This window comes from Lacerta agilis, chromosome 5, assembly GCF_009819535.1.
Source record: "Lacerta agilis isolate rLacAgi1 chromosome 5, rLacAgi1.pri, whole genome shotgun sequence".
NCBI lineage: Eukaryota > Metazoa > Chordata > Lepidosauria > Squamata > Lacertidae > Lacerta > Lacerta agilis.
Genome location: NC_046316.1, coordinates 10,799,017 through 10,825,808, shown reverse-complemented (window position 1 = coordinate 10,825,808; position 26,792 = coordinate 10,799,017). Strand labels below are relative to the sequence as shown.

General features: G+C 43.6%; 1 protein-coding gene across 3 annotated transcripts; it reads right to left on the bottom strand.

The window, feature by feature from the left end:
• Positions 1 to 5,521: 5,521 nt before the first annotated feature.
• On the bottom strand, positions 5,522 to 19,011 carry DUPD1 (dual specificity phosphatase and pro isomerase domain containing 1). Of its 3 annotated transcripts, XM_033148515.1 has the most exons (5): positions 18,863 to 18,937; positions 14,845 to 14,961; positions 11,542 to 11,750; positions 7,942 to 8,162; positions 5,522 to 6,010 (listed from the first exon to the last, which is right to left on the bottom strand). In XM_033148515.1, exons 2-5 carry the CDS (start codon positions 14,878 to 14,880, stop codon positions 5,760 to 5,762), a joined length of 717 nt encoding a protein of 238 aa, XP_033004406.1. In that variant the 5' UTR covers positions 14,881 to 14,961; positions 18,863 to 18,937; the 3' UTR covers positions 5,522 to 5,759. The 3 variants fall into 3 exon arrangements, with proteins under 3 accessions (XP_033004406.1, XP_033004408.1, XP_033004407.1); XM_033148517.1 differs by lacking the exon at positions 14,845 to 14,961 and having other exon boundaries at positions 18,863 to 19,011; XM_033148516.1 differs by lacking the exons at positions 14,845 to 14,961; positions 18,863 to 18,937 and adding an exon at positions 12,660 to 12,765.
• Between the last annotated feature and the right edge of the window lie 7,781 nt (positions 19,012 to 26,792).

Here is a 26,792-nt window from a genome sequence, read left to right as displayed (position 1 = left end):
TTTTAGCCTCTTGTGCTCTTGTCTGACGTGCATAGAGACCGATGAGCCACACTTTCAATTCTTGGTTGCAAGGTGCGGCTCACAAGGCAGGTGAATCCTGCAAGCATCCTTGTTTTGGGAAGCCTTCTGTTGCTTGGCGGTATATCTCTCGATTCCTAACGTGGCCCACTGCAAGGAATCTGAATTGACCAAAATATTTTATTAAACATCATAGACAACAGTAGAAAGCTTGAGTGATTGTCAACAGTTGTGCTGATCATCTGTTAGCGGAGGGGAAGAAGAAGTGGAAAATTCAGTCTCCCCCCTCAAAAAAAAAAGCATATGTCTGGTTCAATTGTATATTCCACTCCTGGATCAGTTGGGAAATGTGCATGCATCTTTGCATTTATGCATTCCCTCATTCGGCTAGAAATACTCATCTGCTATGGCAGGCATATTGCCTTACAAGGGAAAGAGTGATTTAAAAAAGAATTCACCTTTCTTAAGTGTATCTGACATGTCCGGTAAGGAGTCTGGAACATGGTACCCCAGGAGGCCCAAGTCTGATCCGCAGATCCATGGGGAACCAGCCTCGCATGTCAAGATCCCAGTGCACCCATCATCATAGGTTGCCCCATAACAGCTATGAACTCTTCACAGATGGTTTACAGGGATGGTTACTTGAGTCCACTGGATTGACTGCAATCCCAACAGGTTAAGGTTATGTGTGCCCTTCTAATGGTGAAGTGTATTGTTCCTCTGTGGACCTGACAGTATCTCTGCTGATAATGGGGTCCAGGCCTGCCCTCCTCCTCTGCTTCCTCTCTAGATTTCATCTTGGGGTGGGGACACACACTGAACGTTCCCAACCCTGGTGTTGGTACCTCCACACCACTTTCAACCATGCCTGTCCACTTTGTTTGTAGCCAATGCTGTGGCAGAAACGCGAGCTAGCCTTGAGCGGTGTGCTTACAAAGATTTTAAACATGACTCGAAAAGCCCAGCAGAACTGATGTTCGTGTCAAGTAAGTGATATGGTTTTGTGTTCCTTTCCTCTGTGGCTCAGCAGTTTCATGGGACCTGTGCATAGTTGTGGTAATTGCAGGATACACAAAGTGGGTAGGCCACAGCTGGTTTATACGGCTTCCTCCTTTGTTCTCCCCGTCTCCCTTGTGCTAACCATTTGCTAAACCTGAGATTTTTTGGGGGGGGGCGACTGAAGAATAATGTAACCAGTGGGGGAAGGGGCAAACCTAGGAACTGAGAATTAGGTGCATCCAGGGGACTAATTAGGGATTTGAGAATAAAAGAACGGGAAAATCAGTGGGAGTGTACAAAGAAAAATCAGGAAAGGAAGTTCTGGGCTGGACTGATGGTGGCAACAGGAAGAAGTTGTAGGTCCCTAGCTTACGGGAATACTGTACACATTTTGACAGGCAGCTCTTAGGGAACTTTAACCACTGTTGATTTTTTTTTTTTTCAAATTCCAAATGAGTGCTGTGGCCGGGGGAAGGGGAAGAGTTGGGTTGGCACTCATGTTGAGTTTAACAATTTTGCTGTTGAGGGGTGGGGAAATTCTTGAACAGATGTATTTGTAATAAAATATCAGACAGATTTCTTTTTTTAATATAGCACTTGCTCTGAGACTTTGCAACTTTGTTTTGACTTTAAAAAGAAGAGAAAAGCCTACAGGCAATGGAATGGATTGTTGATATGCTTAACTGCTTATTGCAAAATGTAATAAAGCTGATTTTGGTGGGTGTCACTTGTTGTAAAGTCCCCCTTCCCCTCTTGTGTTGAAGCCTTACACAAACACTCTTTGCTTTCAGAATGGCCCTACATAGTGTGTGTTTTTGCATGCCTGCAGTCTCCAAATGCAAATATAAAATGGAGTATTTTCCTTTTGAAGCAGTTGTGACTGATGGGACTGCTAGATGTGGGGAAATATGTAGTATTGCTCAGCAGTACGCATCAAGGAAATTTATGCAGCGGCAAGAAAACATGCATATCTATTTTGAGTGTTGGATCCTGATATTCTGTGTTGAAGTGCTACAAGTCCCAGACAAAGTGTCAATGTGGTCTCTCATTGTCTTGTGCAGCAAGCAGAGCCCAAGAAACATTCCTAATAAATCAAAATCAGGCTTTTTTTAAAAACAAAAAACAAAAACTTTGCAATTTTGCATTCTCTTGTGCTGCTACAACAGATGTGTTTTATTTGAAGCTCTGGGTACACTTTGGTGGCAAACTCTTGCATGAGTTCTATAAATGAATGGGAGCTGAGCAGGAACATAGTTTACAGTGTTGAATAGAAATCATTCTTTGCAGCTGAAAGAAAAATGCCTTTTTCTCACAAGGTGCGGGGGGGGGGGGCTTAAAATACCAGATACTTTGTCTTGAGCCCTATTATGAATGGAAAATTCCTCTGCTGTTTAGGAGACATTTTTCTAGCTGTCTGCTAAACTGTGGTCACTGTGTAGTTGTTGAAAGGGTCTTAGCAATTATCTCGTCTTTCAACCAAGATTTCTTCGGTAAAGGTTTGTGGTTCTGAACACAGGAATCAAAGATCAGCTTGAGTGTTGGAGCCTGACTTTGGGTTCAGGGAATTCCATCGCAGAAACCCCCTTACCATTTCACATTCCCGTAGCATCACATCATGCAGAGGCAACCCAATGTTTACTCTTAAGTCTACCTGCAACATGGCGAATCATAGCTCCTCTATCAGGGTACCTGTAAGATAATATTTTCAAACGCATGCTTTTGATGCATTTACACTTCACAGCTTTAAAAATATACATTAATGTATTAAAAGGTCCTTTTGGTTATCTCCTCATAGTTGATGAATGCCTTGCAAGATTCTGCTGAATCATTACTTGGAGTCTTTTGTGTCAGCCTCTTTTGCAAAGTTGCATCAGACGTCGGAGGCAAAATGAGCAGGTGAAAGTTTTTGTTGCAGGAAAATTGCTAGAGAAAACCGAGGCGTAAAGTTCAAAGAGCTCTTGTTAATAGGGAAAATAGGTGGCCGAGAAGTGTATGTGTAATTAACGTTGAAATGTAAAGACGTTGACTGTATTAACAATGCTTGGCAAAAGTTTTAGATTCTCGTTTCATCTTTCTTGGACCCTGGTCACTAGGAGAAGTATTTCAATAGGGGATCTAGAAACTGGGATTATTATTATTCAATTTTATTGGCTCTACCCAATGACCTAGGCGTGAGCCTCCCTAGTACCTCCTGTTGTTCACGTTGCTAGAAGCATCTGTGCCTTATATGGCACAGATTGGTCCTTAATCATGGGCTGGACTTGCTTAACTTACACAAAAGTGCAATTGTTGTTTCCCAGAATGAAAGGTCACTGGAAAGTGTGGAACATAATGGATGGAGGTGCTGGCTGTGTTCATCACAGCTTTTAGTATTTCAGCTCTCATGCTGATAAGAGTTATAGAGCTTTCCCTGCCAAGGTCCCTCATTTCCCTACCTTTGCAGGGGGGGGGGGCAAGACCCCCTTCACAGAGCACTTAGTACCATGAAGTGAAACAAATCGCCCTGCCTGCTAACAGGTGAATAGCACTTTAGCACCGTTTAGTCCTTTTTTGATTAACTCTGATATATGGGAACCCAAAGACCTGTAAATGACATAAACGGCTGTTAAAGAGAGCCTTAATTGCTTGGGGTGCAGGGAGAGTTGTACGCACATTGGAAGAAACCCAAGACTAGGTTCACATATAGCATACTTTTTGCCACGTAACTTGGTTTTTTGGTTTTTTAAGTGTGGTTCCTAGATGACCTCTCCGTGACCAGCTCGGCTGCCTTCCCCATCCTTCAGGATTATGAAATTCACTGTTATGACCTAACAATACTTCAAACATCACCAGCAATTACTGATATCCCTCCCTCCCTCCCCCCCCTCTCATAGTACCAGTTGAAAGTGATGCATGGTATCAGTGGCAATGTTCCTATCCTTTCCAGTATTGTCAGGCCAGAATACATGGTGCATATAAATCATATTTTTAAGGAAGTTACACTAAATTAGAATGGTAGGAGGATCAGTGACTAAGTGAAGGTCACAGTAGACAGAAGGCAATACCTTTTGTATGGAGAGAGGGCCTTGGTGTAATGTGGGGAACTCTTCATGAAGATGTGGAATAAAAGTGAAGGAGACTTTTTACTGTAGATCTTGCAAACCCTTCAGAGGATGTTAATCTTGGATTTATAAGAAGCTGTTTTCTGGGAGATGTTCTGGATTTAATTTGAAGCTACCAGCGTTGCAGATGCTGGACAGCTGGTTAGAGAAGACCTCTGAGTAGTGGTTGCCCAGATGGTTTTGTTTAAATCAGAGGTGGTCAACATGGTATTCTCTGGATATTGTTTGACTACAACTCCCATCATCCCTGACCAGTGGTCATGTTCACTGGGGCTGATTGATTAACACCCACCATCATCTGGAGGACACTACATTAGGTGCCCCAATCCAGATACGTTGTAGCTTCGTTGAAGGCTGAAGCCAAGAGAAGTGGTTGGAATTGTAAACTATGCTTGGGCATATATTGTGTTCCATTATGGAATGTGTGTTTCAGGACTGGAAGATAAAAGGTTCTGTTAGTGTTACCAGCAGCCACGTGCAGGGTTGAAGTCACCCCAACAGTTGTGGATGTGAGTCCAACACACATATTTAGGCTGCCTTTGTTTCTTCAACTATGCAGCTATCAAAACTGGTACTGGGAAGGAAACACAATGGATGTACAACTTTTGCAATGGGCTCTAAACTTGTCCTCCAAAGAGGGCATTGTGGAGACGACAACATTGTGCTCCTAGTACTTGAAATTAGAGTATGCACCCTCCTGTGGGGTGGAGGACCAGTTAGGGTGAAGATTTGTGTGGACAGCTGCTGTCAAATTTGTGCTGGGCTTTATCCATTGATTTCGGTCCCTCTGCTAATGGCCTTATTGGCCCCTGCAACATAGCCTTAATAGGACCCTGACCAGGATAGGCATAGTCTCTGAACATTTCATTCCCATTGTCTTTCCATACAGATGATGGCAGGCAACACAGCCCACTATGTTCCTAGTTTGATGATAAGATGTATGCTAAGCTGCTCATGCTAATGCAGAGAGAAAGGGATTTGCCAATAGGCTTTTAAGAGTCACTGCCTTTTCCCACAATGGAAAAGGTGGTCGCTGACCATTTTACGTGCTCATTGGAGTCTGTGCAAATAACAAAATAGTCTCTTACACTGTTTTTGAGGGTGAGATTTGAAAGAAGTCCATCCAGGAGACAGATGACCCAGCCAGGTCCATCTACCAATGCTATCAATATTTGTGTGTGTACTGAAATACAGAGATGCCCTTTTCTGACCATACGCTAGAGCAATCGCAGGCCTCCTAACCCACAAAGTTAAAACAAGTGACAGACAGTTTCCAGCAGTGACTCTTTGTAAATCCTGTTTGGTCCTTTCTTATGCACTGTCGATTGACTCTTTGGGTGACTGGGTTATCAGGTTTCTTCCCAAGCCCCCTCCTCTGTAAAAGAAAGCTCTGAAAAACAGCATGAAGGAAGCTTTCTCTGTGTATTTCAAGTTCCCTATTCAAGTTTCTTTGAAGACCTCCTACCATGTTAGTGCATTTTCAAGCTGAAAATACTCTTAAGGCATTTGAAGTGCTACTGAGTCTCTTCCCTGCCCCCACTCCTCCAGCTTTACTTGGTAACAAATGATTCCCTTGGCCTAATTGTTTTCAAGTTTCCCATTTCTTTTAAAAACTAATTCTTTTCTAGAAAATAGGGAATGTTAGATTTCCGTCTCTGTGCTGGCCCCTTGGTTACACTCAATCCCGTTTGTGGCTTTGCTCCTCTCCAGGGCCAGCTTTATGTCCAGTTCTCTGAGCTGTTTCAGGAAGCCACGGTTGGGGAGAATGCACCGGTGCTTGAGCACTTGATCAATGGCATCAACCACGGTCATGTTCTTGTAAATCATCAGATACGCCAAGACCAAGGCAGCTGAGCGGCTCCGACCCATGGCACAGTGGACCAAAATCTTGCCTGTGGAAGTGAAGAAAAAGAGAGAAATCATTCAGATTCTTTGCCACTGGCACTTCCCCATTTGCCATTGGTGTTGGGCAAATCCAGGGGAGCGGGTGGCGCTGTGGTCTAAACCACTGAGCGTCATGGGCTTGCTGATCAGAAGGTTGGCGGTTCGAATCTGCGCAACAGATTGAGCTCCAGTTGCTCTGTCCCAGCTCCTGCCAACCTAGCAGTTTAAAAGCATGCCAGTGCAAGTAGATAAATGGGTACAGCTGCGGCGGGAAGGTAAACACCATTTCCATGCGCTCTGGTGTTGCGTTGTGACAGAAGAGGTTTAGTCATGCTGGCCACATGACCTGGAAATCTTGTGGACAAACGCCGACTCCCTCGGCCTGAAAGCAAGATGAGCACTGCAACCTCATAGTCACCTTTGACTGGACTTAACCATCCAGGGGTCCTTTACCTTTACTTTTATACTTACACAGGGTCATATGTGAGTGATGGGTGTGGATACCCCCACACTCTTGTGTGCAGGCACAGCACACATGCACAAGGGCCCCCATGTGATCCATGCAAATCGGCAGAGGATAAAGTTATCACCCCCTTCTCCACTTATCAAATGGTGACTGAGGAAGGGCAGTTAGCATCCTCATCAGGCTGTTTGGGTCACCCAACTCAGCGGCACACCTACTTAATATCCCCCCCTTTTTTACTGGCACTTCCAAAAATTGGGTTCTTGGAGGAGGGGGAGAGAAAAAAGCCAGATCAGGCCTTTGCTTGGTCTGGGACGTGGGGGTTAACAGCCCCTGGTTTAACAAGGAGAGGGGGTTTGGGAAATTGGAGGTGGGTGGAAGGGAAGGATGAACGATTTGGATGGGGTCAGAAATAGCTGAGTTATTTTTTGTATTTAGATCGGCTTATGATTTGACATGAATTATTCTGCTATGGCACTGTTCTCTTTCTTTTGCAGTTTGACTTGAGAGGATGTGGTCAGACTTAACCCTTTAAGCACTCTGCTAGGCTCATAAGCACTGCAACTAAAGGAGGATTTCCCCCCCCCCCCAAAAAAAAGATCATGAATGTGTGGTGGGGGTGATTGATTTTGAAAAGCCCACCTGGAGTCAAGGACTGTCCTAGATGAGCAGCTCAGGTACATGGATTTCAAAGTACTCTTGTCTTATTCTGGTCTTGTGGAGGAGCCCTTGGAGAAAGGCAGGTTGGCTGTTGCAGCACCACGGACAGCACCTAGTGAGCAACTGGCTCTTGCAAGGTTTCAAAGTGGATCTAGGCTTATGGAGACGCTGTCCCAGACTCCATTCATTTTTGGGAGAACTAGAATCTCTTAAAGGGGCACACTAATATGTGACAAATGCGTGTATCCAGTTCGCCATGTCTACATGTGGTGAGGAGCTCCAATAGGTGAAACAGTTCTATCCCTTGACCACAGTCGCTTCCACCACTGCCCATGAAAGGGAGTGGGCAAAGCATTCTGGCAGGATTGGAGCGCTTGCCATGAGCTTATGCTATTTTCAGGTCCTGCATTAAGGCAGGTGACTCCAATGCTTAGCATTTAAAACAAGAGGTGCTCAAAGCGGGAGATTTGTTGCCTGCTTCAGAAGGAACTCGCAGTGTTTGGGAGCAGACTGTTTATGCTCTGCCTTCTTCATATACTCAGAGTTTCTTTGATTGCTTGTTCTAGTTTGTGTCCTTAAAAAAAAAAAAAAGCAGCATAGCCACACATGGGAAGGAGTGATGTTGAATGGGGGCAGTTGGGGACGCAACATCCGTAGTAGCTGCAAGAGATTACCTCCTCCCACCCATACGCACACAGGATCACAGGGTTAGAGAAAACACCCATGCCTGGTCATGGTCTTAGGTGTGGCAGGCTCACACACCATGCCAGTTAGGCCGTTGCAGATAATGCCAGGACAGAAGCCCATTTTCCTTACTTGTTTCATTCCGGAGTGCTCTATCAATGAATTCAGCAGCAGAGTAAAAGAACTGGCTAAGATTGAAGGTGGGCAGATCATCTGCCTCCACCCCGTGGTACTCGATGTCCATGTCCCTGTAGTATTCTGGTCCTGTATCTACGTTCCACCGGCCATGGGCTGCGTTGAGGATGTGGGTGAAGCCGGCTTTCTCGAGGCTGTAGCGGTCAAGGGCTGTTTTCCTGTGTCAAAGCAATAAAAGGCTGTTAGGCAAGGGCACTTTGGCTACTTGCAGAGGGCTGCTGGCATAGCTCAGTTGGCATGGCACGAGACTTAATCTCAAGTTGTTGTGTTTATTTATTTATTTATTTATTTATTTACTAACTATACCCTGCCCAACAGAATATTATTAATAAAAATAAAAAGTGATAAAATATCAAACATTAAAAGCTTCCCTAAACAGGGCTGCCTTCAGATGTCTTCTAAAAGTCAGATAGTTGTTCATTTCCTTGACATCTGTTGGGAAGGCGTTCCACAGAGTGGGTGCCACTACTGAGAAGGCCCTCTGTCTGGTTCCCTGTAACCTCACTTCTTGCAGTGAGGGAACCGCCAGAAGGCCCTTGGAGCTGGACCTCAGTGTCCAGACTGAATGATGGGGGTGGAGACGGGCCTTCATGGCTTTGAGACCCACGTTGGGCAAAAGATTCCAGTATTGCAGGGGGTTGCACTAGATGACCCTCGTGGTCCCTTCCAACTCTACAGCTCTTGATTCTGTGCTGCTCCTTTCTAAGGCTGAGCCGAAGGGTGGCTGTTGCTGGAGCAACACCAGAGCTCTCTGGATTTTATGATTCATCACTTTCGTCTCTCCCCACCTCAGTGGCACGCTGAACACAAGCACAATATATTTCTACAACTGTTTGTGTTAAGATGGTTTTCACAGCTCAGCTGTGGCTTATGCAGGTACCCGGATGACACACACATTGAATGTAACTTGTGTACATCCTTTTGGTATTGGATGGGATGGCTTACGCTTTTCAGTGGAGACTGTTCCCGTCAAGTGGCTGGACCGTGAAATTGCCTGTTCAGGGACGCCTGCACTAGCTAGCAAGGGCACTTGCTCCACAAGTTAGAGCAGGGGTCAGCAAACTTTTTCAGCAGGGGGCCGGTCCACTGTCCCTCAGACCTTGTGGGGGGGGGCCAAACTAGATTTTGAAAAAATAAAAATAAAAAATGAACGAATTCCTATGCCCCACAAATAACCCAGAGATGCATTCTAAATAAAAGGACACATTCTACTCATGTAAAAACACTAGGCAGGCCTCACAAATAACCCAGAGATGATTTTAAATAGGACACATTCCACTCATGTAAAAACTCGCTGATTCCCGGACCTCCGCAGTCCGGATTTAGAAGGCGATTAGGCCGGATCCGGCCCCCGGGCCTTAGATTGCCTACCCATGAGTTAGACAGAGCCCCATCAGGCAAAGTGCCATAGCCTCAGCTGACAAAGTATCACAGTGAGTTAGGCAGATGGGCAAACATTTATTTAACTAAAACATATTAAGGGCACAGGAAGGTGATTGCCTGCTAGCACCCAGATCCTGCAGGAACTTAAAATTAAGGAAAGGTGGGACATGCTGGCATCAAATCAGAAACTGGGATGGCTTCTGTAAATCCAGGACTGTCCCTGGAAAATAGGGACACTTGGAGGGTCTACAGTAGCAGGCCATCCAGATTTTCTGTTTGCATCATCTTGCTGTTTAGAGGCAGTGCAGGGAGAGGAGTCTCTTATTGTATCAACTGTAGCTGCAAAAATACTTTCCCCTGAAAACCATTAGATTAGGTAACAGCCACAATAACCTGCTGGTAACCCCATCTTTGGGCTTCCTTGTTGTTAGGGGTTCCTAATAGAAATATCTCCATCCTACCCCACCCCCCAAAAAAGAAGTTTGCTATATTGTGTCTGAATTGATGCTTTCTGTTAGTCACCTGGCTCTGGCCTTTAATTAAGCTGCCGTGTAGTGAAATCCATGTGTTCTTTTAAAAATACATTTTTAAAAATAAGTTTTTCATGATAGGACACCCACTTTTAAAACTTAGGTTGAAAATATAAAGCAGTTTTTAAGCATTCCCGTACAAGTTCAATGTGAGTATTGGTTCCGAAAAGGAGGAGCCCTGCACCACCTATTTTTAAATCTCTGCTTTTTCACAAAAGTGTCCCAATTCCTGGCATTACATTCTTGCAGCTCCCCAGTAAGAGACTTTGGTAGGGGTAGCATCCCATGAAACTCGAAGCTTTGTTTATTACATGTCTGAAAGCGCTTGTAAAAGTTTCATTCCTTCTGGGCAGTGTCTACAACAGCATTCTATTACAAAAGGAATGAAGGGCAAATTAGATGTTGCACCGAAATGCATGCAAGTTTTTGGTGGGTTTATTCTTCTCTTTTTAATGTAAAGCAGCTTTGGGGAGGCTTTGATTTGGAGCACAGACGCAGCATCAGGAGTGTCTTTCCCACCAATGCTCTCTCACTCAAAAATAATCTCTCGCCAAGCTGCTTTTTCTCCATACACAGCTCTGCAGGGGGATCAGTATGTGTACAAATTTCAAGCAAATGCTGACAGAAAACAGGCAGGGAGTGGTTAGAATTGTGAAGAAGGGACAAATTCTCTGATGGGTCGTTTTAAGTCCAAACCTCTAAACCCCCCCCCCCTTTTTACCTCCTGCCCCATAAATACATTTCAATTACCCTACACAGAATCTGCACTTGCGTGTGCACAGCATAATAATAATAATAATAATAATAATAATAATAATAATAATAATAATAATAATAATAATAATTTATTATTTATACCCCGCCCATCTGGCCGGGTCTCCCCAGCCACTCTGGGCGGCCTCCAACAAATATCAAAATACAATACAGAGTCACAAATTAAAAACTTCCCTAAACAGGGCTGCCTTTAGGTGTTTTCTGAATGTCAGGTAGTTGTTTATTCCCTTGACTTCTGACGGGAGGGCGTTCCACAGGGCGGGCGCCATTACCGAGAAGGCCCTCTGCCTGGTTCCCTGTAGTTTTGCTTCTCGCAGTGAGGGAACCGCTAGAAGGCCCTCGGCGCTGGATCTCAGTGTCCGGGCTGAACGATGGGGGTGGAGACGCTCCTTCAGGTATACAGGACCGAGGCCGTTTAGGGCTTTAAAGGTCAACACCAACACTTTGAATTGTGCTCGGAAACGTACTGGGAGCCAATGCAGATCTCTCAGGACCGGTGTTATGTGGTCCCGGCGGCCACTCCCAGTCACCAGTCTAGCTGCCGCATTCTGGATTAATTGCAGTTTCCGGGTCACCTTCAAAGGTAGCCCCACGTAGAGCGCATTGCAGTAGTCCAAGCGGGAGATAACCAGAGCATGCACCACTCTGACAAGACAGTCTGCGGGCAGGTAGGGTCTCAGCCTGCGTACCAGATGGAGCTGGTAGACAGCCGCCCTGGACACAGAATTAACCTGCGCTTAGCATAGCCCACAGAGGGTGATGTCAGAGCCACATTTCCACTGTGATCCAGTCATCACAGGCATAATGATCTCCGTGACTACTGGAGGCCATGTGTCTTGGCATAACTTACTCATCTCCTATGTAGAGGTTGGGCCAGACTTCATTGACATGGGTGTACTTTGGGCTGCCTTTCCAGAAGAGCCTCTCCAGGTCGAATGCTCCAGGGGTGCAGTAGTCCCCATTGGGGTCTACTTTGACGGCTGCGTAAGCACTGATCTTCCCGGATTTCAGGGCCATTGAAGAGCTTGATGGATGACGGTGGAAACAAAATCCAAAAACCTGCAACACCAAGCAGAAGGTGAGGTTGCTGTTAAAAGATCCAAGTGAACAAAATTCTCCTCCCTAGAGATGATATTCTCATTGTCGCACCTTACAATAGGCCTATTAGGACTGCTTTTTTTAAAGGGAGGGATAAGGCTATTTATATGACCATTTTTGACGGATGAAAAGCACCTCTCTGGGTGGCACTTTTTTTTTTGCAGCACGGAGGGGGGTGTAATTTAAACTGGAGATTATGGATGAGAGGCATCTCAGCTTCACTCTGCCCTCAGGCAGAACATATGTTTCTGCTTTGACTCTGGAGGAGCTTAGAATGAAAAATTTAAAATATTGGTCAACTCAACCTCTCGTCTCTGGAATGAAAAAGCCGAAGCAGTGGTATTGCGAGAAAGGTTAGTCAAATATTGAGGACCTAACATCCAAATCCTTTTTGTGTTTCTGAAGGCTTGAGGTACCTGGCTCTATTCAAAACCTTTTTTAAAAAAGCAACAACAGCACCACACATACCGTGGAGCAATTAGGGGTTGTATTTGCCAAACTTCACAAAGTGCTTCAAGTGATTAAAAAGAAATCCGATCCCAGCCCCATTATTTGCACTCGCCCCTGTCTAGGGTGACATTTTAATTTGGGGGGGGGGGGAGAGGAGAAAGTGCTCATTCCAATAGCTGTCTAGGATTGTACCTTTCTGGTTCCCCCTTTCTGAAGTAACCTCCTGGGCCAGAAGTTAGTCAGACTATCTCCATATGTGAAATATGGCTTCCTCCAAGAGAAAGAGAGCCTAACCGGTAGGGTGGCTTATGGCTTAGAATGCTCATCGTGAGGCAGTTAAACTGGTCATTTCCACAGCAAACACAATAATATGACCTACAGCAAGGCTGCTGCTGAGGTAAAGCTAACACACCCGCTTACCTTTCTTTATGGACCCAAACAATGTCAGACAAGCTCTTGGTGGCTGGACTTGTATGGCGAACCTCCTCCCCTCACAATAATGCCCATCTACAAACATGGAATTTTGGCTGTGTCTGCCAATAGGTAGAACTGAATAAATAGGGTTTCCTCACAGGCAGGCAGGGGCTCTGAGCATTGCGTTGAGGTTTCAAAACTCCGAAGCAGTGGCTGGGTTTAAGGGGCTTTGTAAGAAAGAAAGCCTCTTTGCTTGTCCATCGTCTCTCCCCTCGCTGTCTTGTTGAGCTTCCATTAATTTTGGTGGGGATTGAATAGGGCAACTTCCTGGTAGCGTTGTGCCCTTGACTCCTGTAATGGAACCAGATTTCTGGTGCGATGATAATATGATAATTATAATCATATTACAATTATGGAGCAGCTTTTCAGCTGACTTCCAGAGAAAAGCCTAACGGAAGCCGAATGGCATCCCGTTCAAGATGACTCATCCGCTGGGGGAAGATGATCTAAAACATTCTGAGCTGCCATTAGGGCCCTAATTGCTTTGAGTGCCTTGGCAGGAAAATGGTATATTTACAGACAGGCAATAAATCAATGAAGAGAGGATAGAAGTTGACAGTGAGCACATGGAAACTAATGGCAGACAATAAAATAGGCTGCAGTGTCACTGGGAAAATGACGCACCATGAAAACATTTCAAGAAGGATAACACAATGTATGTGTTTCTATGCTAATGCTAGAAGATTGAGCCAAGTTGGGGGAAGAAGGGTGTCTGACATTTGCTTACAGAAAAAAATAAGGCTTCTCCCGGCTTATCAGAGAACACTAGCAGAACAAAAAGATGCTTATCTCTAGATTTAAAATCCATGAAAAGGGCAGAGTTAAGTTGTATTGGGTTGGGAGTTGCATTGATATATATGTCAAGGAAGGCACAGAGGGCCATAAATCAGAACTTGTACAAGAGACAGGTTTAGCTGTAGAATCATTATGTGTAGAAGTATCAGGCCGAAACAGGAAAATGGTAATACTCCCCTAACCCAAGTTCTGATAGTGATTTACAGATGTTTAAAAAGGAGATCTTATGAGAATGACTTCCACTCTCATCAAGTTGATTGCGTAAATGCAAATTTAGTTTATGGTCAAGAGACACATTTGTGTGAGCAATACCCAGGATCTCGGAAGAGACCTCAAATCACTTGGGAGCAATGACTTGAATGCTCCCAGATTTAAAAGGTACGGTATGTGGATGGGAAATTGTTCAAAAAATTTCATACACTCTCAGCTAATTTCAGAAGAGGAAATTTTTCAGATCTGGAATCAAATCTGGATCTAGTCAAAAGAGAGCTGAGTCGCAGATGCTATATTTAGCATAGTGTTCAAGTCGACTCTGGAAAAGCATATATTTAAATACAGTAAAAAGACAGGAAACCGGCAAATAAGAGAGTGGGACTTTTTGAAGAATAAGGTATGAAAGAAATACCAAAGGAAGATGCTAAAATTGAATACACACACAAAAAAATCTGTCTCCATCTTCACTGTAGAAGATGTTTGGGAGAGCCCAGCACCTAAGCCATTGCTTTTGGGGAGTTCACAAAAATAACTGTCAGAGGTGTGATAAAGGATGATGTTTTAAACAAATTTAATGGACAAATTAAAGTAAAATAAATACATGGGTTGGCTGGTGGTCTCCTGGGGTAGGTTTTTCATACCTTGGTAACCAAATTCTATGATACTTGGTTACCCATTGGCTGGTTTGCAGAAAATGCATGGGAATATTGAAGTGTGAATGAGCCCCAATACAAGCTATTGACCAGCAATGGTCTCATGGCCCAGAATTTCTCAAGTTATTAGAGAGAGACCCATCAGGATACAAAACCCAGCAGTTTTAGATAGAGTGAGAGCTGAAGGTTTATTTCTAGAGATAGTTGAAATGGGGGTGGGGATGGCGTTGGGGAGGGTGCTATTTTCTGGGGATTTGCTGTCTGTTTTTAGAAGTCAGCATGCTTCCTATAAACTTATTTATAAATACATTGCTTCCAGGCAGCCTGTTTATTGGACATTCATCCCGATCTGTTTGCCAAAGTTTGCTAGGGAGTTGCTGTTGTATTAATTACCCACCCTTCACCCTAAGATACCAGGGTGGGTTAGAACAATTAAAACACAGTATGAAAAAGAGTTTAAAACAACTTACAATCACAGAAATAAGGTGGGTCCTAAAAATGTACATCTCAAGGGTCAAGGGCCTGGGAAAACAGGTGTGTCTTCAGCATTCCCCGAAAGCTGTGTAATGAAGATGCCACGTGCACCCCTGTGGGGATGGAGAGCCACAACTTAGGGGGTGCCACAGAAAATGCCCTTTCCCAGGCCACCACCCCACGATCTTCTGAGGGTAGTGGAATAAACAAGAAGGCCCGCTCTGCTGATTTCAGCACCTGAGAGGGTCTGTAGGGATGAAGGTGGTCTTTCAGGATTCAGCTTAATGGCCCATGTCCAGCCCATCACCTCCAAGCAATGGTCTAACATCTCAACAGCCTCTCCTGATTCAGGTGGAGATAGAGAGATAGAGCTAGGTGTTATCTGCAAATTGATGACACTTCCAAATCTCCTGATAACAATGCCCAGAGGCTTCATTTAGATGTTAAATAGCACAGGGGACAAGATGGAACTCTGTGGGGCACCACAGGGCAACTCCCATGGCACTGAACAGCAGGCTCCCACGACCACATTCTGGAAACATCCCAGGAGGTAAGAACAGAACCACTGAAGCAAAGTAAACCCCTGGACACTTAAGTCCAGTCAAAGGCGACTATGGGGTTGCAGCGTTCCTCTCACTTTCAGGCCAAGGGAGCTGGCATTTGTCCACAGACAGCTTTCTGGGTTATGTGGCCAGCATGACTAAACCGTTTCTGGTGCAATGGAACACCGTGATGGAAACCAGAGCAGACAGAAATGCCATTTACCTTCCTACCTCAGCGGTACCTATTTATCTACTTGCACAGGTATGCTTTTGAACTGCTAGGTTGGCAGGAGCTGGGACAGAGCAATGGGAGCTCACCCCATTGCAGGGATTCGAACCACCAATCTGATCGGCAAGCCCAAGAGGCTCAGAGGCTTAGACCACAGCACCACCCACATCCACCACTGAAGCACAGTGCCCCCAACCACCACTTCCCTGGGCCGCTGTAGAAGTATATTGTAGTTACCAATATCAAAAGCAGCTAAAACAGTGAGTAGAACAAACGGTGCCATACTGCTCCATCTCTCTCCTGGTCAAAGCAATCAACCAAGGTGACCAGTGCATTTTCAGTGCCATGACCAGGTGTGAAGCCAGACTGGAATGGATCCAAGTCATCAGCTTCTTCCAAGCATGCCCAAAGTTGAATCACCACCACTTTGCCCCCCCCCAGGGGATATTTGACTCTTGGTAGTTGTTTAGCCACCTCCACCAAGGCAGATGGTATCTCCCCCTTCTCCAATGAAGCTTTAATCACTCCCTGGACATACCTTAGTTGGTCTCTAAGGTGGTACTGGAAGGAATTTTTTATTTTTTATTTTGTTTTGACTATGGCAGACCAACATGGCTACCTACCTGTAACTAGACCTACCCAATCAGCCCCCTATGGCTAGCTCTAAGAAGCCAAGATGGACAAGGGTCAAGGAGCCAGGTGGCCAGCTATACTTCTTCAAACAGATTGCCCTCCGCATCCCCAGGTTGCAATAATCTAAACTGATCCAGTATAGATGGAGCAAACCGTGCTCTAAACACCACCATTGGACTTGCTCTAGCTGTGGCATCGAGTGATTTTGTCCCTAAAGCACCTTGCAAAATTGTCACAGCAGGCTTCTGAGGGTGCCAGAGCGATGCCCCGTGCTAAGCACAATGGCCATGTTTAGTCGGGTTCAGACCAAATCTTATGCCACCTGCTCTCTTATGCCAACCCTCCAGGTGGAAAGATGGCTGTTGTTACAAAATGCATTGGCAGGAAGGATTTTGTAAAAGCAGCCTTCTCCAGCATGGTATCTTCCAGGAGTTGTTAGGTTTCCAGCTACCGTCAGTCTCCAGCTAGCATGGTCCATGGTTAGGAAGAAGGTGGGGTCTAGTCCAACAACATCTGGAAGTCACCAGGCTTGGGGAGGCTGGTGTAAAGCACCAGGAGGGATGCTTTACACTGAACTTGCTCCACAAGATAATCAGCTTGGATGGCTCTGTTGGTTAGAGTGTGATCCCCAAGTACCTGTAAAGCTAACTTCACACCTCTTTTTCTTCAGCAGCATTGACTCATAAAAGTCTAGCTCTTTGCACTAGTCCTACACTACTAGGGCAAGGTAGACGGGAGGAGCCAACACAGGGGTGTGTTGTGTCTGCTTCCGTGCCCCAAATACAGATCAGAATGCATGTTAGCTGCTGAACCTTCTGTTGAGGCAGGACGGAGCACCGCCATAGGATCCATCTGTGCCAAAAGAATTCTGTGGATCAGGCTGCCCATGTGTAGCACAGCGGATCAGATATCAATAGGATATGGAGAGAGACTGTGTGTTTGAATGCATACCCTCCAACCTCTTGAGTCCCCAAACGGGGATGTGCATCTGTGATCTGTGTGAGATGATGGAGTCCAAAAGACATGCTTTGGGGGGCGGGCGTCCTTGCGCATTTTGGAGCGCTGCACAGGGTTGCATAATTGCATCTCCCCCCCCCCAAAAAAGTGCATTTTGGGGGGGTGAGATTTCGGCGCGAAATCACATGAGATCACAGTACCCCCCCCAATGGCCACCGTGCTCTTGCATGAGAAAAATGGATGTCCTGTCCCATTTTTTTCTGGGACACTTACAAGGCATGATGAATGGGGTGGGGTGAGAGAGCAAGATTCTCAGTTAAGGTCCTCTTGTATATATTTGAGTTTTAAATGGATGATGCTGAAGCACTGCATTTTTGGAGTATTTGTTTTATTTACTTTTTGTTTCTAGCTCATAATAACTATAGCAACATTTTGTCAACACAGATCAGTTACCCAGTTTCTGTATTCAAGCGGAACCATAGGCATGGCAGGAGAAATAGGAGCAGGTGCAACAACCCTGCTGCCCTCTCAAAATGGCACTCCTGCTGTGGAGACCTTAAAGTGCTACTCTGGTTACATGATATTTTGCAGATCCTAGCAACCACCCAAAGGAGCCTTGTGGCTCACTATGTACCTGTCACTTATTAGGAGAGAAGGAAGGCCCTGGATTTCAATATGCTTATCTGACCAAAGATGTAATATTTGCAAACAATGTAATTTTCATGGCGCAGGGATGACTTTACTTCAGATGTCCCACTAAAACGACAACAACTAAAAATTAATGGAAGATCGATGTCTGAAAACACACTGCTAAGGATCCTGCCAAATTGATTTTGGGTTGATTTAATGGCAAGAAAAGAATCCCCTCTTTCTTAAAACAAAACAAAAAAAGTTAATTGAATCCTTATCATTGGAATCTCTCATATATTGTTTTTGGTTGTTTTTTTAGGGGGAGGGGAAATTCTGAAGAGATTTTTCTGTGTGTGTCTCGTGCAGTTGTAGTTTAAAACGAGTTTGAGTATAATCTCTTTTATGTCACTATTCCTTTACCCTCTGTCCGCATCTCTTCTCTACTCACTTATATATTCTCCAAGCCAGCAATTTCTTTTTTAAAAATTGTTTTCGCACTTGGTCTTCACTGCCAGTGCAAGTGGTTAACGTGAAGCCAGTTCAGCTGGGTTAGCTGACATAAGGCATTAAAATTTCCTGAATGACAGACATAAGCCATCTATAGTAGAAGCAGGGCAACAGAATTCGGTGTAAGTGAAGGGGAATTGAAAGAAAATAAAGAGCTGATGAGCAGGGGAGAAAGGAGGGGAGAGCATCTAAAAGATCCCCAGAGTAGATTTTAAAATTCTCCAAAACAGATCTCAGTTTAGCATAAACAATAAAAAAGGTTTGTCCAATAGGAAAGAAAGAAGTGCAGCTCATTGTATAATATTTTGGAATGCTGAATGACTTCACTGTATTCCCAAATGAATGAATCTCTAATGTTACTCGTGCCTCTGCCCTGAAATGATTTTAAGAAGCCACCAGTTCCTTTGAAAAGACAGCTTAAACGCTCAGTTTTCCCCCTTGCCTGACTGTCCTCTCCCAGTATTTTTTAAGGGAAAGGGCGAAAAGGGAGTCCAGCATTCTCTCATCTTGTCTTACCTGTGACTTTATCCAGGAGCTGTAGGTAGCGTGGATCTTCGGAGTGTGACAGGGACGGCAAAGGAAATCTTTGCCAACTTTGAAACTGGCATCTATTTTTAGAGCAGGATTTGCTGACTGACCTTGTGTGATACCCACTCAAAGGGGAGAATCTTTACATCTGCTACTAAAACGACTCCCTAATGTGACCTGAAACCGGTGGCCTCGGCAGTTCAGCAACTCCAGGCTGCCGGAGCAGATCAGGGTTCAAGTCAGAGAGGCTCGTGTGCGTGTCGTGCAGGCTCCAGTTGTGTGCAAAAAGGCATATTTGGACCTATGCTAGCCTCGGGTCAGAGGCCATATCAGCTATCCCTTTCACAGTACCAACAGTATGTAACTCGTCGGAGCTGCCAGCGTTGTTGCTCTGTTCTTCCTAACGCTATAAGTCTTTATTATTTATCTAATGTAAGAGTCCTTATACGAGCTGGCCCAGTATTGTCTACTTAGACTGCAGCAGTTATCCAGGGTTTCTCCCCAGGGGTCCTACCCAACCCCAGAGCTTGATTCTTTTTAATTTTTTTAAACATTTATTTATTTGGTTTTTCAGATTAAAATTTTACAATCCCACATACAACATAAAAACAAGGTACCAAAGAATCTCCTGGACTTCCCTCCTCCACTTTGTGGGCCCTATTGTTAATCATTTCCTCCTGCATCTTTTTATTATAATCCAAATCTTTTACATCTCCATTACATCCAAAATTCACCATTAAACTACAAATGTTATTCCAACCCTACTAACAATTTTAAGTGTTTACAATGGTTTTTAAGGTAAATTATAAATTTCCCCCATTCCTTATTAAAATTTTGGTCTTCCTGATTTCTGATTCTTCCGGTCATTTTTGCCACTTTGGCATAATCCATCAACTTAATCTGCCATTCTTCTCTGGTAGGGACTTTATCTTCTTTCCATCTCTGGGCCAACAGAGCTTGATCCTTTTTAAATGGTGGCATGAACTGGAGTGAACGCAGGTTCAAAGGCGTGCCAATATATTGATTGTGGGTGTGATGGTACTCTTGAGGCCTTTGCCTACTGCCTGGAAAACCTCTGAGACCACTCACACTCTTCCCCAGGGGAATTACCTCCCCCGCCTCTCCTTGACAAGGAAGCTGTTGTTCAGCTTCTTTTTAAAACTGAAGTGTGTGCCTATGTACATCCTCTCTTTCTGTCTTTTGGAGAGGGGGGTTCTGATCTGGGAGAGGGAGGAGAGAAGCAAAAGAGGGGTGGCACTCAAAAAATATGTGTCCGTGGTCCTAAAAGGGTTAGCAATCCCCACTCAAGAATTTAGACCTGGCGTTTTGACCCCAATAATAATAACAATTTATTTATACCCCACCCATCTGACTGGGTTTCCCCAGCCACTCTGGGCAGCTCCCAACAGAATATTAAAAACATGATAAGACATCAAACATAAAAATCTTCCCTAAACAGGGTTGCCTTCACATGTCTTCTGAAAGTCAGATAGTTGTTTATTTCAAATCAAATACGATTGAATGAACGCACCCACAAAAAGTGTGCCATTTTCCTCTCCTTTCTGCTCCATTCTTGTAGCCTGTTTCCCATCCAGGAAATAAACATTGCTGAATGTGGTTTTGAGCTGCAGCTTTTCGAAAAGCACAGCCAGGTCCATGGTGGAATTTTAAAGTTTGATTAGACGTTCTTGGGTAACTGTTACGGTTGGTTTACTAGCCGATCTTCCTTCAGAAGCCAATGCCGAATACGCCAAGTCTAGGGTCAAGTAAATTGGCTCAACCAGTGAGAGGTTTCAACTCTTACCCGGGTTCCGTTGTTTTTTTTTTTACCAGTCACTGGAGGCTTATGGCATGTTGAATTTATATACAAATATACAGGCTGAGCGTAGGTAGAGGGACAGCTTAAACACTCCAAAGTCCAGTGCTTCCCACATCCAAGGCAGCCAGCACCCCGAAAATGCTGGCAAAGCCCAAAGTCAGCTTTATCTGTGTGTGTCTGTTCAGAACTGCTCTCTGACTCACCCAGCAGATACAGCCCATGGATGCACATCGCAAGAACAGCCCAAGCTATTAGTCTTCTTTTGTTAAGCCCAAGACTCTGGTCAGCTATTATTACTTCAAGGCAACCTGAAATCTGAAAGCAGCATTCATTTAACTCTGCATACAGTAAACCACTGAGCCTCTTGGGCTTGCTAATCAGAAAGTCGGCGGTTTGAATCCCTACGACAGAGTGAGCTCCCATTGCTCTGTACCAGCTCCTGCACACCTAGCAGTTCGAAAGCATGTCAAGTGCAAGTAAATAAATAGGTACTGCTCCAGCAGGAAGGTAAACGGCGTTTCCATGTGGTGCTCTGGTTCGCCAGAAGCGGCTTGGTCATGCTGGCCGCATGACCCGGAAGCTGTCTGTGGACAAACGCCAGCTCCCTCGGCCTGTAGGGAAACTTGTCGTTTGGGCGTATATGACACAGACCACTAACTGCCCTTATCAGAAAAGACCATGCACCAACGTATACCACACCTAACTGGGTGCAGTGAGAATCACAAACACACAGGCCCATTTACTTACGTAGACATGGCATGACTACACCCTACCCATATATGGTACTTTCATATCTTATGGCTGATGAAATGTAGTCCAAATATGATGAAATGTTCCTGTATGCTTTTGTATAAATAAGGCTCTTGCAGCCCCAAAAATCATCAGACCCTTTCAACCCACACTGTTGTGAGACTGATCATTTCGCACAAGACGAGCAGGCTCTCGTCATCGGCCAGTAAAGCAAGATGAGCACCGCAACCCCAGAGTCGTCCACGACTGGACCTAATGGTCAGGGGTCCCTTTACCTTTACCTTTACATAGTGAGCCATGAGGCTCCTTTGGGTGGTTGCTAGGATTTGCAAAATATCATGTAACCAGAGTAGCACTTTAAGGTCTCCACAGCAGGCGTGCCATCACTCTGGTTTCCATCACGGTATTCCATTGCACCAGAAGCAGTTTAGTCATGCTGGCCACATGACCCAGAAAGCTGTCTGTGGGCAAACGTTGGCTACCTCGGCCTGAAAGTGAGATGAGCACCACAACCCCATAGTCGCCTTTGACTGGACTTAACCGTCCAGGGGTCCTTTACCTTTTACCTTTTTTACAGTAAGTATACTACAAAAAAATGCAAGCAGAAAATGGTGGCTATTAAAAAGCTGAAGTCCCCCACATACGACATGACTGCCAAAACATAGGAGCATCCATAGCTCAATGAAAGAGGACATGCTCTGCATAAAGAGAAACCCGGATTTGGAAAGCCCTGGCAAATGGAGGAGCTAATACAGGCTAAATGAACCAACAGAGTCTCAGTTGGTGCAAGGCACCTTAATGTGTTCGTAAACTGAGTGTTTCTGAAATTCGCTGTATTTCCCTCTCCATTTATCTACAGCCCTTTGTTATGACATTTAAATGACATATTAAGTAAACCACAATTCAAATTAAGATAAAAACATTTTGAAGAGTTGCCCAGATTTTAGTAACCAGCAAGTGGTTTAGTTTAGCAAGTTGCAAAACTGGTGTAGGAAAATCACAGAAAAGGCAAATTTGCCGTGGAAGAATTAGAATGTGTTTGGGAGACTGGAGAGCAGTGCAGAAATGCTTCAAACAAAAAAAATATAAAGTATGGTCTATTTTTTACTAATGATTGGCATCAATTACAGAAGGGTTTGTCCTTGTTTTGAAGTTGTTGTAGTTTATTAAACCATTGTCTTAACGTAGCAACCACATTTAGCTAAAATATTTTTACTAACTTTGCTACTTTTTCAAAGCTGCTGCTGCTCTCTGTAATATATATATATTAAAGTCGAGCATTGGTCATTCCAACGGGGTGACCAAAGCAAAAGTGACTCTTTGCCACTTAGTATATGCAGGATCCAGCCTCTTAGTCTGAGAGTCAGACTGGATGTTCTTTAGATACCTGTGGCTTTATTTATGTGAATGATGAAATGTTCCCATTTTCAGAGTTGCTGTATAAATTTTGCTTTTGGAAGCCAGTTGGATGGTATGAGCATGAATAGATTGTGGCTTTTTGTTGTTCTGTTACTGATACCTTCTTGAGTGTCTGGAATATTAAGCTGAAATGGATACTCTTGTTTATCCCTTGCTGTCAAAACAATGCATGCTCCTTTTGCCTCTCTAGAATTAAACCAAATGTTTCCGAGTCAGTCTTGGCTCCAAGGGATAAGCATTCTGCTTCGGAGACAATGCTGTTTATTACAGCGAGCTCTTTCTCTCTCCACCTCTCCTGTTGCTGCCTTGAAAATATGAACAATTTAGAATCCAAGCTGGTCAAGCGACTATGTTATGCCATGTGTTTCCCATTTTTCAGTAGAGTACCGGGATCTGCTTTGTCAGGAAATGCTCTCAAGATCTACACTTTCTGAAGTTGGACACCAGCAACTGAAGCATTCTGGCCTAGCTACCTGAGGTGCCAAACCTGAGCCTTGGTTGTTCCTCTTCAGACTCCAGGTCAGGATGCACATGACTGAGTACCCTTCTATAATTACATAAATACAGTGGTACCTCAACTTACGAGCTCCTCGACTTACGACGTTTCAACTTTCGAATGAGTTCCGGAAGGAAAAAAAAATGGCCGCCGCTTCCAAATTTTTCAATTTACAAAGCGGCGGCGCGATACCTCGACTTATGAGTTTTTTAATGCAGTTTTCTCGACTCACAAAATCTTCGGAGATAGCACCTTTCAACTTACAAAAATTTCGACCTACGAGGGCAAGTTCGGAACGCATTATCATCGTAAGTCGAGGTACCACTGTACTAAGAAAGGCAGTAGTCTTTATTATTATATTATATTATATTGTTCAGATGGCACAGGTATATAGGTCACGACAAAGTAAAAGCACATAAAGGATTTCTAGACCACATTGTGATGAAGGCTTTATATGATGCTTGGGGGAGAAATAAACCGATAATGGTATCAAGAACTCCTTGGTGGCTTTCTCCCCTTGAATCAAGAGCAATTCACAGGGAAAAAAAATATGAATAATGATTGGTTAACCTATAGGGAGTTGGTAGAAGAGATAAGTAACTATCCAAAGCTAAGGAATTTTGAAGAATTAAAAACGGGATTAAATTAGCTAGAAATTCATCAATTAAATGCTGTTTTCGAGAAAGACAAAATAATGAAGGGTTTTGACAATAAAAGATCAAATTTGGAGGAGGACATTCTATATAATAACCAAAAGACTCTTTCAAAAATTTATAAGCTGTTGATAAACTGGAAGCTGAGGAATGAGGAAATTAAAGAGGTTATGAGAAAATGGGACCAAGACCTAGGTTATATGATTGGACAAATGGAAAGAGCTCTGGACAAAACACTTAAAGTTTATGGCCTGCTACTTAATAAGGGAAAATTTCATGAAAATGAAATACAGGTGTTATCTAACCCCTGTTAAGTTGGCTAAAATAAATAAATAAATCTCATAACAATAATTGTTTGGGGGGGGGGAACCAAATAGGAACGACTAAGAAACCAGAGGCCTTTCTGCTGGGCATGACCAATCATGAGATCCCCAACAAAGATAGAATATTTTTTATGTATGCCACAACAGCTGCTAGGATTTTAATTGCTAAAAACTGGAAAACTGAAGAACTACCAACAGTGGAAGACTGGCAGATGAAGTTAATTGAGTATATGGAACTCACAGAACTGACCGCGAAACTCCAAGACCAGAGGGAGGAGAAGGTGCAAGAAGACTGGAAGAAATTTAAAGAATATTTGAAACGACGCGAGAAGTTAGATATCTGAAATTGAAATCAGTAGATATTATAGGCGATAGCATTAAAATGTTAGTTTAAAGTAGAATATAAGAAGATAGAATTGTGATTTTTTCTATTTTTTGCATTTCTGTTAATAATAAGGTGATAGATATAAGATATAGATAAGGATTAAGATTAGTTGTAAAAGAAGAGTTAAAGTAGTTATAAAGTTACTACAGTATATTTGAAATGAATGCAGAAGAGAGGGCGTGAGGAAGTCCCGCAAGTAAGATTATAAATAAGATTAAAATAGTAAAATAGGTGTTTGAATGTAAGGTTTGTTTTTGTTTTTGTTGTGTTTTTATGTATTGTATTAGTTTTTTGTATTGTATTTGGTATTTTGTATTTTGTATGTATTCTTTTTTTGTATTTTGTTTAACTACCAATAAATTCTTATAATAATAAAAAACCAAATAGGAACTTCTTATCACATGTGGTGGTCATGCCCAGAGATAAAAATATTCTGGGACATGACTTACGAGGAAATAAAAAAGTTACTGAAAATCACATTCCTTTTGGGAATCATGACAATTAATATCCCTAAAGTTAAAATAAGATTATTCCTTTATGCTACATCGGCGGCAAGGGTCTTGGTGGCTAAATATTGAAAAGAAAATCATATACCCATCAAAGAAGAATGGTTATGCAAGCTGACCGAGTACTTGGAACACGTGAAGCTAGAACACAAATCTACTACAATAGTTAAGAAAGAATGGAATCATTTAAACAACTACCCAATGAATCAAGGTTCAGCACCTAAGATCTGGTTGTGCCTAGAATAACACTGCAAAAGCAATAGTGTCCTGATACCAAGATGAGAAACCAATTGAAATACAGGAAAGTATCTTTACTAAGAATAATGAACTGTTGTGGTATTGGCGGAAGTCTTTATTTGTTGTTTTGTAGGTAGCTTTGTATGTAGTTCTCTGTGTTTTAATTTAAGAATCTGTAAAATATTAGTCTAACAATGAATGATTTACTGTTATCCTACTTATATATAAAGGTAAAGGTGAAGGGACCCCTGACAGTTAAATCCAGTCGCGAATAACTCTGGGATTGCGATGCTCATCTTGCTTTACAGGCCGCAGACAGTTTTTCCGGTCATGTGGCCAGCATGACTAAGCCGCTTTTTGCCAGGGAAGTGTGTACTGGAACAGAGAAAGCTGTCTTGTATTGAATCAGAACATTGGCCCATCTCATGGAAACGCACCGGCATTGCAGCGCAAATTTCTCCTGATATGTAAGTAAACATTCTAAAGCAACTTTCCCATATATAATGAATTTGTGCATGCCGCCTTCACTATCATATGCATTTTTATTCACAACTTACCCCACCAAGTGGATGTTTGTAAACATTGACTGGAGAATTGCATTACAAAATTCAGAGAACTGTGAGCTTTGGAAAAGATGCCTGTGTTTCTGTTGTTCCATTGTTTTAGACTAGGTGCAGACTAGGTTGGTTCACCTTTCAGTGATAACCCACTTAGATTTCTCTCCATTCCTACACATGCGCGCGCGCGCACACACACACACCCCCATTTAAAATAAATAAATAAATAACCACAACAAGCTGCTCTGGGAAACTGAGGAGGGGGCAGATGGACCTTCGATATAATGAATTCTTCTTCTTCTTCTTCTTTGGCGATCACTTGTAGCCAAGTAAGATTGTCTTCCATAAACATGGCTTTAACAGTGTGTCCTTTGGTGATTGTGGAGGCCAATTCTGGATCCTTCCACAGTGGGGACATAGGTTTCTGGGTGGGAGTTGAGCATGGTGAGGGTTTGCCAAGTGTGCCTTCCTCTTAGCATGTTTCTCCTTTTCATCCTGAGTTTGAGCATCTTCAAAGTCCATGACACATTTGGTAAAGGCTGTTCTCCCATTGGAGCTCTCGCAGGCCGGTGTTTCCCAATTGTTGGTGTTTAGACTACATTTTTTAAAGATTTGCCTTGAGAGAGTATTTAAACCTCTTTTGTTGACCACCAGCATTACGCTTTCCATTTTTAAGTTCGGAATAGAGTAGTTGCATTGGAAGATGATAATCAGGCATCCGCACAACAGGACCAGCCCAAAGAAGTTGATGTTGAAGAAGCATTGCTTTGACA